Genomic DNA, 12,453 nt, shown 5'->3' with positions numbered 1-12,453 from the left:
CTGATAGTCTAAAGGCTCTCAACAAATTTTAGCATTTGAGCAGACTGGACAAGAGACTGAAGAGTCTTGGACCATACATGTTTTTCACCTCCATCTTCATCCTCATAATCAACGTCTTCTCTATTCTTTCTTTCCACGCCCATTCCCCTTCCCCCAACCCCAAGTAACAGGTCAGAAAATTGATTCAGGCTGATCCCTCAGCTTTTCTCTCATTTTTCTCTCCCACATGTGTACAAAATGTGTGATAAGGCATGTCAACTTAATAAACCTCGCTCCAACTTTTCGTAGGAGAACATGGGCCACCTCAAGTGTGAGGACATTGTGCAGCCCATGAAACACCTTGTGTCGGACTTTGAGGAGGACTTCACCGTGCCTGCAAGCTCCGAAATAGACGAAGTGAATTTCGCAGATGAAAAGGAATCAGACGCTGTGTTGGCAGCAGAGCAGAAACACTCTGCCGAAACCCCAGATGAGGCAGCAGCCTCAGTGGAAGACGCAATACTGGCAAGCAGCATCGATAGTAAGGATGAGGCAGTGTCCTCACCTGCTCTCGTCATCAATGCTGAGCCCTCTACTGTTGTGGATCATCCTGCTAGCACAGAGATTACTGTTGTTGCTGAGCCTTCTGTACATGATGCAGTGACAGACAGTGGACAGAGTGAATGAATGACTGTGTAAATAAACATCAATGTTGTGCCTTGTAAATAAAATTTTTATTTTCCTGCAGAATTAATTTAATTCTGTCCTTGAGCCTTCTGCAGCCGATGCAGGGAAAGTGAGAAAGCTTGAGTAACTCCTGAATGACACTGAGCATAAACGAATGAATGAGTCAACTAAAATGCCGTCCTTGTGATTTATATAGCTGACGCAGTGACAGTCAGTGAATGTGAGTGGGAATAAACAACTATTTAAGTCAATCCACATAAATGTTGTGCATTGTAATTAAGTTTTCATTTCTTTTTGTAAACATCAAGCATTTTATGAATGAATGACTATTTTATTCAGTTTCATGCACTATAACTTGGTAATGTGTTTTGGGGGCTATTATTTATGCATATTGAATTAAGGGGAAAAAAACAGCATGCACAAAGACATGGACTACCTGGTTTATGGACCCACTTCTGACAACCAAGTGTAATATTTTATTGCACAAGTTGCAGTTGCGTGGAAGTGTGCACATCCATGGAAATAAGCAACTATGATAAAGTAGTGTTTAGTCACCTAGACAAAAAAAAATTAGCAAATTATACTCGGTCTAATAAGGCAGACATCAAGGTTTACATTTAAAGAATGGGGAAGATTTGCAGCAGCATTCATGCTACATGAGCATGAGAATTTGGGGTCATTTGACCATTAATACTGAGGTGACATTAACGAAGTAGTATTCCTATTGCATGATTTGTGGAGCTTTCAAGATTGGGATGCTCGGAGCCTCTAAATGCATTTTATTACTACAACTGTGAAAGTCTCGAAACAGCAGTCTGGCAGGTTTATTCTATTTTTTTTTACACATTTGCTTTATCATCAGCATACACAGGCCAGACTGCCAGATGCACGATTGACTGGTCTATGGAACATGACAACAATGTAAAGTGGAAGATCACCTGGCATCTCTGCTAGCAGACCATTGTTATATCAAGTGCATCCATGCTGCTGTGCGTGCTGCTGTTGTGCCTTTACTCTCTGAAAACTCTTCACACTGAATTTTGGGGCTGTATCTTGGTGTGCTGTCGTTGGTCATTCAATGCCTTAATTTTTGTTATTTCAAAGGGGTCCGAAGCAATAGCCGGAAATTTTCTAGACTAGCGACGGTAAGGCACTGCCTAAGGGAGATTATTTTTAGCACTTTTTCAATATAACTGACACACAGACAAACCGAATTTTAAACAAAAATATTCCTTAGCATATGCACTACCGCTAGTGCTTATCTACGTCACTTTAAAAACTTATTTTAAAATAAATAACGGCAGATGCGTCTTTATCATTTATTTTTCTGGCACCGCTAACTGTTGGTGCGTGCATAATCGTGGCTATTGCCTGTGAAATGGTGACAATTACGTAAGTGGGCTTCACCCCACTAGCTTCCTTGCTGTGGAGGAACCAGCTTTAAAGGTTACAATGAATTGGTGGGATGACATGATGGAAAGCAGCGCTATGAAACACGGCACACAGGCAAAAAAGTACCCGATGTAGTCAAACGTAAAATGGCAATAAATGGGTTTGGTAGCGTTTTATTGGTCCGTCGTGGTCGCTCAGTGGCTATGCTGTTGGAGTGCTGAGCACGAGGTCGCGGGATCGAATCCCGGCCACGGCGGCCGCATTTCGATGGAAGCGAAATGCGAAAACACCCGTGGTACTTAGATTCAGGTGCACGTTAAAGAACCCCAGGTGGTCAAAATTTCCGGAGTCCTCCACTACGGCGTGCCTCATAATCAGAAAGTGGTGCTGGCACATAAAATCCCATAATTTTCAGTGTTTTATTGCGATATCAATTATATGGACACTCCAGGCGAACTGGAAGGCGCCGTGAAGTTCCTTGTAAAGTCGAAGTGCGATAAGGTCGTGGCCGCGCGCTGTATGCTGCAAGTGTGAGGGAAAGCATGCAAGGGCGAGCCGAGAAGGATGGCGGCTTTGTGCGGCGTCGTCCTGGCGCGCGGGTAATGAAAGAAAGCGGGGAGGGTGCGCGCCGACTTTTCGTGCGTGCAGAGGGGGTAGCGGGGAGATTTGCGTGCCTTAGAGGGAAAAGGGGGGGGGGGGGGGCAGGATAGCATGCGTCTCTGCTTCTACTCAAGCGGCGTGTGCACCTGGCGTGGCAGCGCTCGTATTATCTTGAGGGAATAAAATATTATTTTGGAGGTAATTTGCGCTGGGTTAGAAGGCTAGCCGACCAGAGAGGGCCGATGGCTTCGTCTACACTGTGTTATCGCGCGCCATGTTCGCGTTGAAGCGAGAGGCAGCACCAAGGGAAATTCGCTCGCCGCTGCTGCCGTTTTCATCACGCTAGCGTTCTAACAACGGGTCTCCGCGGTCATCGAGTGAGGTGTGTTCGTGCTTGCCTTTGCGCGCTTGACCCCGTGCTTGTTAACTTAGTAAGCCAACAGTTACAGCGCTTTATGCAGCTGATAAAACCACTGACCTTACTGCCTATAGCTGTCAAATAATTTTTTATCGCAATCAGTGCTTCTTCTTTCAGTCTAAACTGCGAATCTTTTCAATTAGAGACAGTTGGATACTGTTGTGCCTTACTGGTTACAATAGGTGGGTCAAATTGGTGTTCAGGTATGTCAACTTGGACATTGTTATGGGACCAGTTGGTATTAACAATCCAATTGTACATCATAGTGAGTCCAAGTGGTTGTAATACATTCTTAATTGGGTCTCGATGATGTGTCCAGTTGGTATAGACAGTTACGATTGACCCTCATTGAGTGCCTCACTGGGACATACTCATAATGAGGCGAAGAATGGAAGGGTCATGCTGCTCAGAGGTTTCATTCAGGGGTTTCATCGGTTGCAATGCGCTATTAGCAGCTGGTCCAAATCGGATAATAAATTCTAGCTGGTCTTAATGAGACCTAATGTACCTATTGGTTTCAATTGGAAGTCACACAGATGAGCAATGCCGTGGAACGACAAAATTTAGTAAACTAAAATAATAGCTCAATTAAGCTACAAGAGCTATGGATCTTTGTAGTATGATATGATCAATGGAGAGCAGCACTTATCCGTTCTTTGGGTTACAAAAGAAAGAAGAAGCCACGCCGAAAACTATGCGTATTCGTTTTGAAAAACTGGCACTTTCTGGACCAAATTTAGCTGGCATATATGGAGGCTCCATTTATTGAAATGTGGGTGCTTAGGTGAAGTAATTTTATGTTGTGCGTTATGCACGATCGCATAAGCTCCTCTAATGGAGTGCGATCAGATAACCTAGTTAGTTCTTTTAGCTTAACAGACCTCAAACGTGTTTAGCTGCTGAATTCACAGAGCATCGCATTCGCACCGGTGCAACTCGGTTACCAGGCAGTTACTTTCAAGTGGAATACACTGAACCAAGTATAATGACCACTTGAATGTCAGTTAGCCTTAATTGGCTTCCAAAGAAAATCTAGTTGGACAAGACAACAATTTGCATGTAGTTATTTCAAGTCAGGCCTATCTTGCCGAACAATTAGCCACCATTAGTTTTGTCAAACTGGCTCCCATTTGAATACAGAAGACGTCAAATTGAGCCCACTGTCTTTTTGCTCTCTCTCTCTCTCTCTCTCTCACACACACACACACACTCTCTCTCTCACACTCTCTCTCTCTTTTTTTTTTCTTTTTTTTTTTTTTTTTTTTTTTTTTTTTTTGCTGCGACCAGCACAGTGCTGAGGTTACAAGAGTCGCAGCACACGTACAAGTCAATAAAACGCGGAAGTTCCCAAGCAAGTATAAAAAATGCCCCTGCAACGTACGTACGAGCAGTCACATTCAAGACCACATAAAAATTCGCAATATTGGCTATTCCACTGCAGGCAATCAAACTTCTCAACAGCTCTGAATCTGCTCAGAATGTGGCAGCAACATTTATTCATTCCGATTACTCTTACGACACCAGCTTCTCTAAACTTGGGCCAATATCGAAACTTGAACTCCTACAAGACGCGCCGTTAAAACGCAAGGTTATCCATCTTTTATAACTTCTATACGACTTAAGCAAATTCTTGGTTTGAGCTAGTTGGCGTGTCCTATTTCAGGCAGAAAATTAACGGCGAAATACAGACGCGGACGGAGAAACACAATAGGGCGGGCAATAAGTCATTACAGCAGTAATGGCTTCTCACGTGATTAGACTTACATCGCGCCTAGGCATCGCACTTCGTTCCGTGATAGCCTTCCTCAGGTTGTTTATTTCTCAGCAACTTGCGGTATACGGCTTACCTTAACTAGTTCTTTGTGTAAAGAGCGAAAGTTTGAAATAATGTTCCTGCCGAACGCGTGCCCCACACTAATAACGCATCCTTCAAGGTACTTCCAACGCAATATGCCCGCGCACCTATATTTTAATACCACAAATTGGGACTTCAAAGGTGTAGATAAATAAATAGATAAATAAATAAATAAATAAATAAATACTGCCCTCAGTAATATGCGGTTTTTTTGCAGTACTAAGCGAGAGAATGAAGATGCGACAGCGAACATCCTTTCGAAAATTCGTGCGCCCTGCTGCAGCGCTCCCTCACAATGCCACCGATGGCTTTCCGCTTGCCTCTGACGGTGGCTCAATGGCGATGGCATCATGTTCTGAGCAGGATACGTAGTGTTCGATTACTGGCCGCAGCGTCGGGATTCCAATTTTAAGTGGGGTGTGCCGCCATGCATTGAGCGAACAGTAGGGAATCTCGGTTGGTTAACCCTAATCGGGAGCCCTAAATTACGGTGATCCATAGGACGACGTGAAGCTGCCTTCATCCATAAACCACACAATTCGATCTTTTTTGTTGTTGTTGTTGTTTCCAGGGGCTTCTGGCTCACTTCTGATAGCTTTACGGATCGCATTGGATGTAGTGCCACCGCCACGGGTTGCTACATTCGCCACCGATTCTCAGCACGCGGTAGGCACACCGAACAGATAGAGCCCGTGCAGATACCCACTGCTGCGACTGCGGGAGTCTGAAGATGTGAAAAGTTCAGGTACCATGGTGGAGTTAGGGTCGTGTGCCTTGGTCCAAAACTCAGTAGGTTTTAGAACAAACGTCTATATTTATACATGATTTATTAGAACATATAGGAATGATTCAGAGAAGAAGTTGGCTTCAAGTTCAAGCTGCCGATGTACACAAAGCGATCGTCTTTTCTTTATCCCTTCCCTCGTGCCGGTCACCTCACCTTACCCAAATCCCGTGTCAGGAGATGGGTGACATCATCTTCAGCCTATCCGGAGGTCTGAAGCCCTCTCCCTTCGAGGAGAACTTAGCCCAAAACACGCGCGGCACGGCGCACGAACGCGGAAAAGGTCGCACATCACGGGCAGTAAATTGTCACTGTCAAAGCGATGACTAGAGCGAAAGGCACACGAGGTCGTTTGAAGGAATGTCACTTCGTGAATCGCCCAAACCCGTTTGGCGGTGTCCAACTGGTTGCCTTGAATTACTGCAATCGGAGCTATCTCTGACGAGGGCGTTGGTTCGTTTACCAAGACCCTTGTTGTCGCGCCCTCCGTAAGCAACTTCTTCCGCGAGGTCAACGCACGATCACACCACCACCGAGCCTCCGATGAAAAAAAAAATAATAATATCGCCGCCCCTTTCAGTCTGTGAAGATGGTCGAACAGTGAAGCTGTGTTAGTTACACCAAGTGTTACTCCATGCAAGTCAAATTCGCAAGCAGTCTGTATTGTAAACCTTTTGTTTCATCATTCTTTCACCTCATTTTCGTTTTTGCTGTAGGCAGGTTCGTCCTCAGGAGTACGCACAACTCGTGGTCTTCCCATAGTTGTAGCTGTGATGGAATGTGTGGAACCACTAATCCAAATCTCCGTATATTGGGCGCAAGGCCCACCACTGGAGATGCGGGCGCTGCAGTCGTTTTGACGATAGGTTGGATTGGTTTGACGATTGACGTCTTTGTGTTTCTTAATTAGGCTACACACACGTTCGGCTGGGACGGAGAGAACGACGTCTGTGATGGCATGCCGGCAGTCCGCCGTTGTCGCTTGCGTTCGATGTCTCGAGTTCGCTCGGTGGCGTGGTTAGCAGCATCCGCCCGGCATTGCCGCTTGAGATTATTCAAAACTAAATTGCTTCAAAATTAAATCTGTCCGTTACATAAGACAATGAATAGCGCACCCGGCTAGTCCCGACGTGGACTATCCGGGTGCACGACGAGTTCGCGTCCTCGCCGGACCTGCAATAAGGTTTCTTCACTCACTCACTCACTCACTCACTCACTCACTCACTCACTCACTCACTCACGCCCCCTTAACCAATGGTTCATACCCCTGTAAACGCGGCCTACCCGTTACGACGACAGAAGAGAAGTGAAATTCTACGCTGGAATGACGAGTGACATCGGAGCCAGCTGTGGAAGAAGACGACGATGACGAACGCGGTAGCAGTGGCACGAGTGCGTTCGCGCGGTAGCACCGAGAGGCCCCAGCGAGCCAGCTGTGGAAGAAGACGATGACGCTAGAGGCATTGCTGATGATGATGATAGTTTTAGCGAACTCCGGCAACGATATGGCACAGGGTCTGCATAAATAGCTTCGCTGTAAAAAAATGCAGTGACGTATCACTTCGTGAGCGCGGGTGGCGCGCGAGCGTATAGGTGCTATAGCACAAACGACGCTATCGGCCCTCGGTGCGCCTACAGACGCCTACACTATCCGCATCGCAGATCGTACTCTAGACAGTGTCCGCGCGGCCGCGCCATACGCAGCAGCCGCCGGAGTAGAAGGCCCTGTTTTAAACATTCGCTTACTATCTAAATTATGTATCATGGTTTCAGAGCGCACAGGCAAACATGAACAGTTCACACTCGATGACCGCGGACACTCGCTGTCAAAACGCTGGCATGAGGAATCGCGGCAGCAGTAGCGAGTGAAGTGACCTTCATGCTGTCTATCGCTTCAACGCAAACTGAGTGGTGAGAACACAGCTCACACAAAGCTACGAGGCGTCGCCCCACCTAGACTGTGCGCTCGAAGCAGATCGCTTTTAAGGCAAAGCCCGCGCGACCGCGCGCATCTGCACTGTGGGAAAGTATGTTGTTACCAAAGCAGGGTAGTAACGTTCAGTACCGCATGGTGGCATGGTGGTAAGGGGATCAATAGAGATTAGTAAGAGGCGATTGGAAGATTGGTGGAAGAAAAGTAGGGAAACGACAAACAACGGAGGCGTACAAAAACAAAGTTCACAATAAGCCTTGTGTTCAGAAACTTTGGTTATGGGAATTCATCGTCTTTCTTTTTCTTTTCAGTTTCTCTTTTTTAGCATGGGTAGGACATTAGGCAATACAATAACAAAAGCTTGGTGGCGCAACCCACCGCCCTATTCCAAAGGGGACGCTCATGGCATCCGTCCATCCATCCGTCCTCGCAGCCTTTTCTCGTGACAGCTAACGCTTTTAGGCGGCGCCTCTGGTCGCAGCGTCTGCGATCAGAGGCGGTGGTAGGCGTTGCACGTTGTTCCGAACGCGTTGCTTGAGGAAGTTGCCTTCGAAGTACCAGATGGCTTCCGTCCACGGGTGAGGCACTGTGGTAAGGAGGAGCACCTCCTCATAACAAAGTGCAATATAGTGCCGCAAATAACCACCTTCCAATGCATGCTCAACGTATTCTTGAATAGTAAGCGGGGTTGGTTCTTCGTAGATTTTTTCGTTATCCATTAATAGCAATCATTTCAGCAGCGCAATTTCAGGCATATGCGTGTCAGACTGTGTTCAAAGTGTTAGATTAAAGAGTATGAAGTACGCTTTACGATTTTTATCCTCAAATTTCCGCGTTGTCGTTGCCAATAGTGCTAATGAAATGTGCAGACGAAATCTGCGGACAAACCGGAACCAGCACGCAAGCATGAAAGGAGCGAGTCAGAGAGGAAAGGCCACGCTAGAAACTCGTTTTCACCCCACCGCGTCGAATGTGCACAATGCCCTCTGGAGCTCCCTAGCAGTCGCCAAGTAGCCTCTTGACAGCTGTAATTATCCGTGCCTTCCCTCAGAAGCATTGCAGAAACTGCAGCGCTTCCCTTTCTGCTAAGGTGCGAGTCCAGAGGGGACGTAGATGGAACTGTAGGGAGATGGTAGAAGAGGCAGTTCACATACAAGGGAGGGGAGGAGATGACGTGAGAAGGCAAGTGATTGCGGGGAAACTAGATAAGCTTAAATTCAAGGTACGGTACAGTACGTTGCTGCTATTTCTGAAAAATAAACACCATGCAATTACGTCAAGCGGATAAGCTACGCAGGGCGTGCAGATGCAGAGCCGCATTAATTAAAGCGCACCGCAAGGTCCAGGCGACACTACGGAAGCGGTCGACCGTCAAATCAACACTTCTGTGCCCGCCGCGTTAGCTTTGCGGCTATGGCATTGCTAGAAGCCGTGGATTTGATCCTAACCGTGGCAGCCGCATTTCGACGGGGCCGAAATAGAAAACGCACGTGTACTTAGATTTTGGGACACGTTAAAGAACATCATGGTGTCAAAATTAATCCGGAGTCCGCCACTACGGCGTGCTTCATAATTCGATTGTGGTTTTGACACGTACAGCCCCGTAATCCAATTCAAGTTTAATACTTTTGCCACAATGCGATGCGCCATGTGAGGCAATGACTACGCTCAGCACTCTCAGATGTTATGAAATATGGCGCACAACAACCCCTCAAGCAAAAACCTCTCCCGGTGTGTTCTGTGTACTACGCAGATAAACAGCAGTGGCGCCCGCAAGGTAACGTTTAACATCAACTCGACACTCTCGTGTTAGACTAAACGTTGAAGAAATTAAGCTTTAGCCGTCAACATCATCCCTAATTATCGTCAATCAAAGCATGCAGCTTGGAATGCTTCGCTTACATCGATTCCCACAGTGCATGGAATATACATAATTTTTTGCACGCGCAGCAATATGCGCTTTCCCTGAGGCACACCAGGCGTCGCACCGTCGATGTCAATGTATAGCTGAGTTTGCAAGTGACATCGGCGGCTTCATGCGCCCGGCGCCGCTGAACCCACTAAACTTATATTCTATTACACTAACGGAGCCAGCTGTGGAAGCCGACGACGCCGAACACGTGAGCAATGGTAAGAGCCATTGCTTATGATGATAGCTTTTGCTAGCGCAAATGAAAATTTCGCGCAACCCTAGCCATAAACAGCATCGCTGTAAAAAACGTAAAGGGTGCTGCGCCCAAGGAGGTTAAAGAAAAACTGCTAGAGGGGAGGGAGCGCCCATCAAGTGAAGGCGCCGCGTCGCCATTTTGCGGGGGGCAAAAGCACGCCACTCGCCGCAGCTTATAGGGGTCGTCGTATCTTGCCGTGCGCGGTGCTGAGCCGATCGATAAATGTGCTCGCGCTCTCGAGTGTTTTTAGGAAAGTTGACGTACACGCAGCTGACATGTTAGCGTTACCCTTCTCACTTAAAGAACGTTGCAGATTAGCATTGCCTTGCTCTAGAATACAGGAAAAATTTGTATTTCATGTAGAAGGAAACGGCCGCCACCAAAGTTCCGAGACCCGCCATGCAATGAGGATACTAAAGCACGGGCAACACCTGGTGATAATGAAGATAATAATGAATATTTACGTTTGTTGCATGTACTGCTATTTCTCATGCTACATTTCCAGTATTTAATTGCATTTGTTCTGGCAGCTATCACGATTGATCAATTTCTACATTGCATTAAAAAAGGTGAATAAACGCTAATTATTGCACGCGTGTTTTTCTACTTCGCGGCAGCTGCATATTGATACCGATTAAATGGAAAGTGCCCCAGTACTCGGATATCTGCGATCCGGAGGCCTTCAATATTGGCTGCCTCATAGTCCACCGCGTTACAGTAGAACTTGAAAATCCTTTAAGCAATTAAAAGACGCTGGAAAAGTTGGTGAACAGCGCTGCAAACATCTTGGCAAACCGCTTCTTGCCACCCGCAAGATTGTCGCCGCCGGCTTCATCCGAGCCTATAGGCCGTTATAGTATAGGCGGCTTCCACTCCAGCAGTTTTTCTTTAACCTCCTTGGCTTCACCCCACAATAACACCTGTCGCGGAGAATCCAGCTTTAAAGGGGCCTTCGAACACAAAGCCACCGTCTTTTTCTTTCTGGTTGCGTAGATTGACGGTTGGAAATATATTTAGCGTAGGTCAAATCACATATATCGAAATATTTAATATTTTAATCGCGCAAACAAATCACTACATTGCTTCCGACCACATCATCGTCTAGTGGCGGTCACCAGAAGCGTCATCGACGTCACCACTCGCTCCTCCGTGATTGGTTAAAAAACGAAGCTGCAGATAACCACTGCACTGCAGCAAGAACGTGATAAACTGGATTTCATTTTATTTTTTGCTCTTTTTTTGCCTTTGGTATGGCGGCATTCCCCTGGCCTCTGAGCACAAGAGCTTCTCTTCACGCTCGTTAACGCTCGTAAGCAGTCTTGTCGCCTTGCTGCCTTGTTCACATGGTACATGTTTCTCACCTCGATGCATCGTTGTTGTCGAACCCATTTTGTTCGCGGTGCTACGTTCAACTATAGCTTAACTGAAGAAAAGAGACGTTGTGCAGTCCCAGGTTACTCAGCCAGTAGTGGTATACATGAAATGAGCTAGAATGCGTATAGGTACTTTTTTACCATGGTAACAGCGTCATCAGCACACCGGAATTACCGAAGTCTGTAAACATAGAACATGTAAGCTACCATGGAGTGCGAACTTCAGCTACGTAGGCGTTTCGGGCTCCTGCCATTGGCCCCGAGGGGTCAGTGGCTGAGAGAAATGGAGCACGCAAAATTTGAGTTGAAGGCAGGCGTTTTACAGCAAAGCTGTATATGGCTAGGGTTCCATGGATTTTTGTTCTTCGTGAACAAAAACCATCATCATCAATGGCTTATACCCCCGTAGCAAAAAATGCAATGGCCCATAACCCCATAAGGCAGAGGCTACAAGCACTCGGCAAAGGGAAGCGAACAGTGCTTAAATTCTTTCTAATCACGCATACAACATACAGAACAGCATGTGGAACACTGTCATCATCAACGGCAAGCAAAAAATGCAATGACTACTACTTTGCATGAATTAGCTGCGATGACACTACCCCTGTTGTCGCTGTCGGTGATTTCAATGTGGATGTGTCGGTACAGAATAGGGAGCGGTTTACGCGTTCCGTGTTGCAGACATATCCCTTGCGATGCCACACCGATCCAGCCCAACCGACCACCCAGCGGCGTACGTGCGTCGGTTTGACATTATCAAAGAATGTGATTGCAGTTGCGATTGAAATAATGACTACCGATCAAGACAATAAATGAGTGTGCGTACCTTTCGTCATGATGACCACCCATCAAGACAATAAGTGAGTTCGTACCTTTGTATAAAATTATGTGTCACCTCCGTGTCGTGTGCTAAACAGTTTCGCTTGTCGACCGCTTTCGCAGAGTGGAATGGCTCTTAATTTTTTAGAGAAGCTATTTATGGCTAGGGTTCTGTGCATTTTTCTTGTCCGTTAACAAATATGTGTGAGCAAAAACTATCATCATCAACAATGGCTCGTGCCACTGCTCGCGCGTTCGTGGTCGTCTTCTTCCACAGCTGGCTCCGTTGCCATTCATCATGCCAGCGTTCCCATACTGCCCCTCCCTCTGCGAACGCGCTGGTGGCACTGTCGGTGCGGTGATTTCAGTCTCAACTACTTTGCCTCAATATATTGCGAAATGAAAAACACGAATGTATGTATGTATGTATGTATGTATGTATGTA

General features: G+C 46.5%; 1 protein-coding gene across 1 annotated transcript in view; it reads left to right on the top strand.

Moving 5' to 3' along the window:
- Cog8 (conserved oligomeric Golgi complex subunit 8) overlaps positions 1-729 on the top strand; it is a 46,713-nt gene extending 45,984 nt beyond the window's left edge. Inside the window, exon 13 of the mRNA XM_050178960.3 lies at positions 289-729. Within this exon, the coding sequence (XP_050034917.2) occupies positions 289-666 (378 nt within the window). The 3' untranslated portion in view covers positions 667-729. The remainder of the gene's footprint in view (positions 1-288) is intronic.
- Positions 730-12,453: the final 11,724 nt, after the last annotated feature.

This window comes from Dermacentor andersoni, chromosome 5 (assembly GCF_023375885.2).
Source record: "Dermacentor andersoni chromosome 5, qqDerAnde1_hic_scaffold, whole genome shotgun sequence".
NCBI classification, from domain to species: Eukaryota; Metazoa; Arthropoda; class Arachnida; order Ixodida; family Ixodidae; genus Dermacentor; species Dermacentor andersoni.
This window is presented reverse-complemented; position numbering and strand designations above follow the sequence as displayed.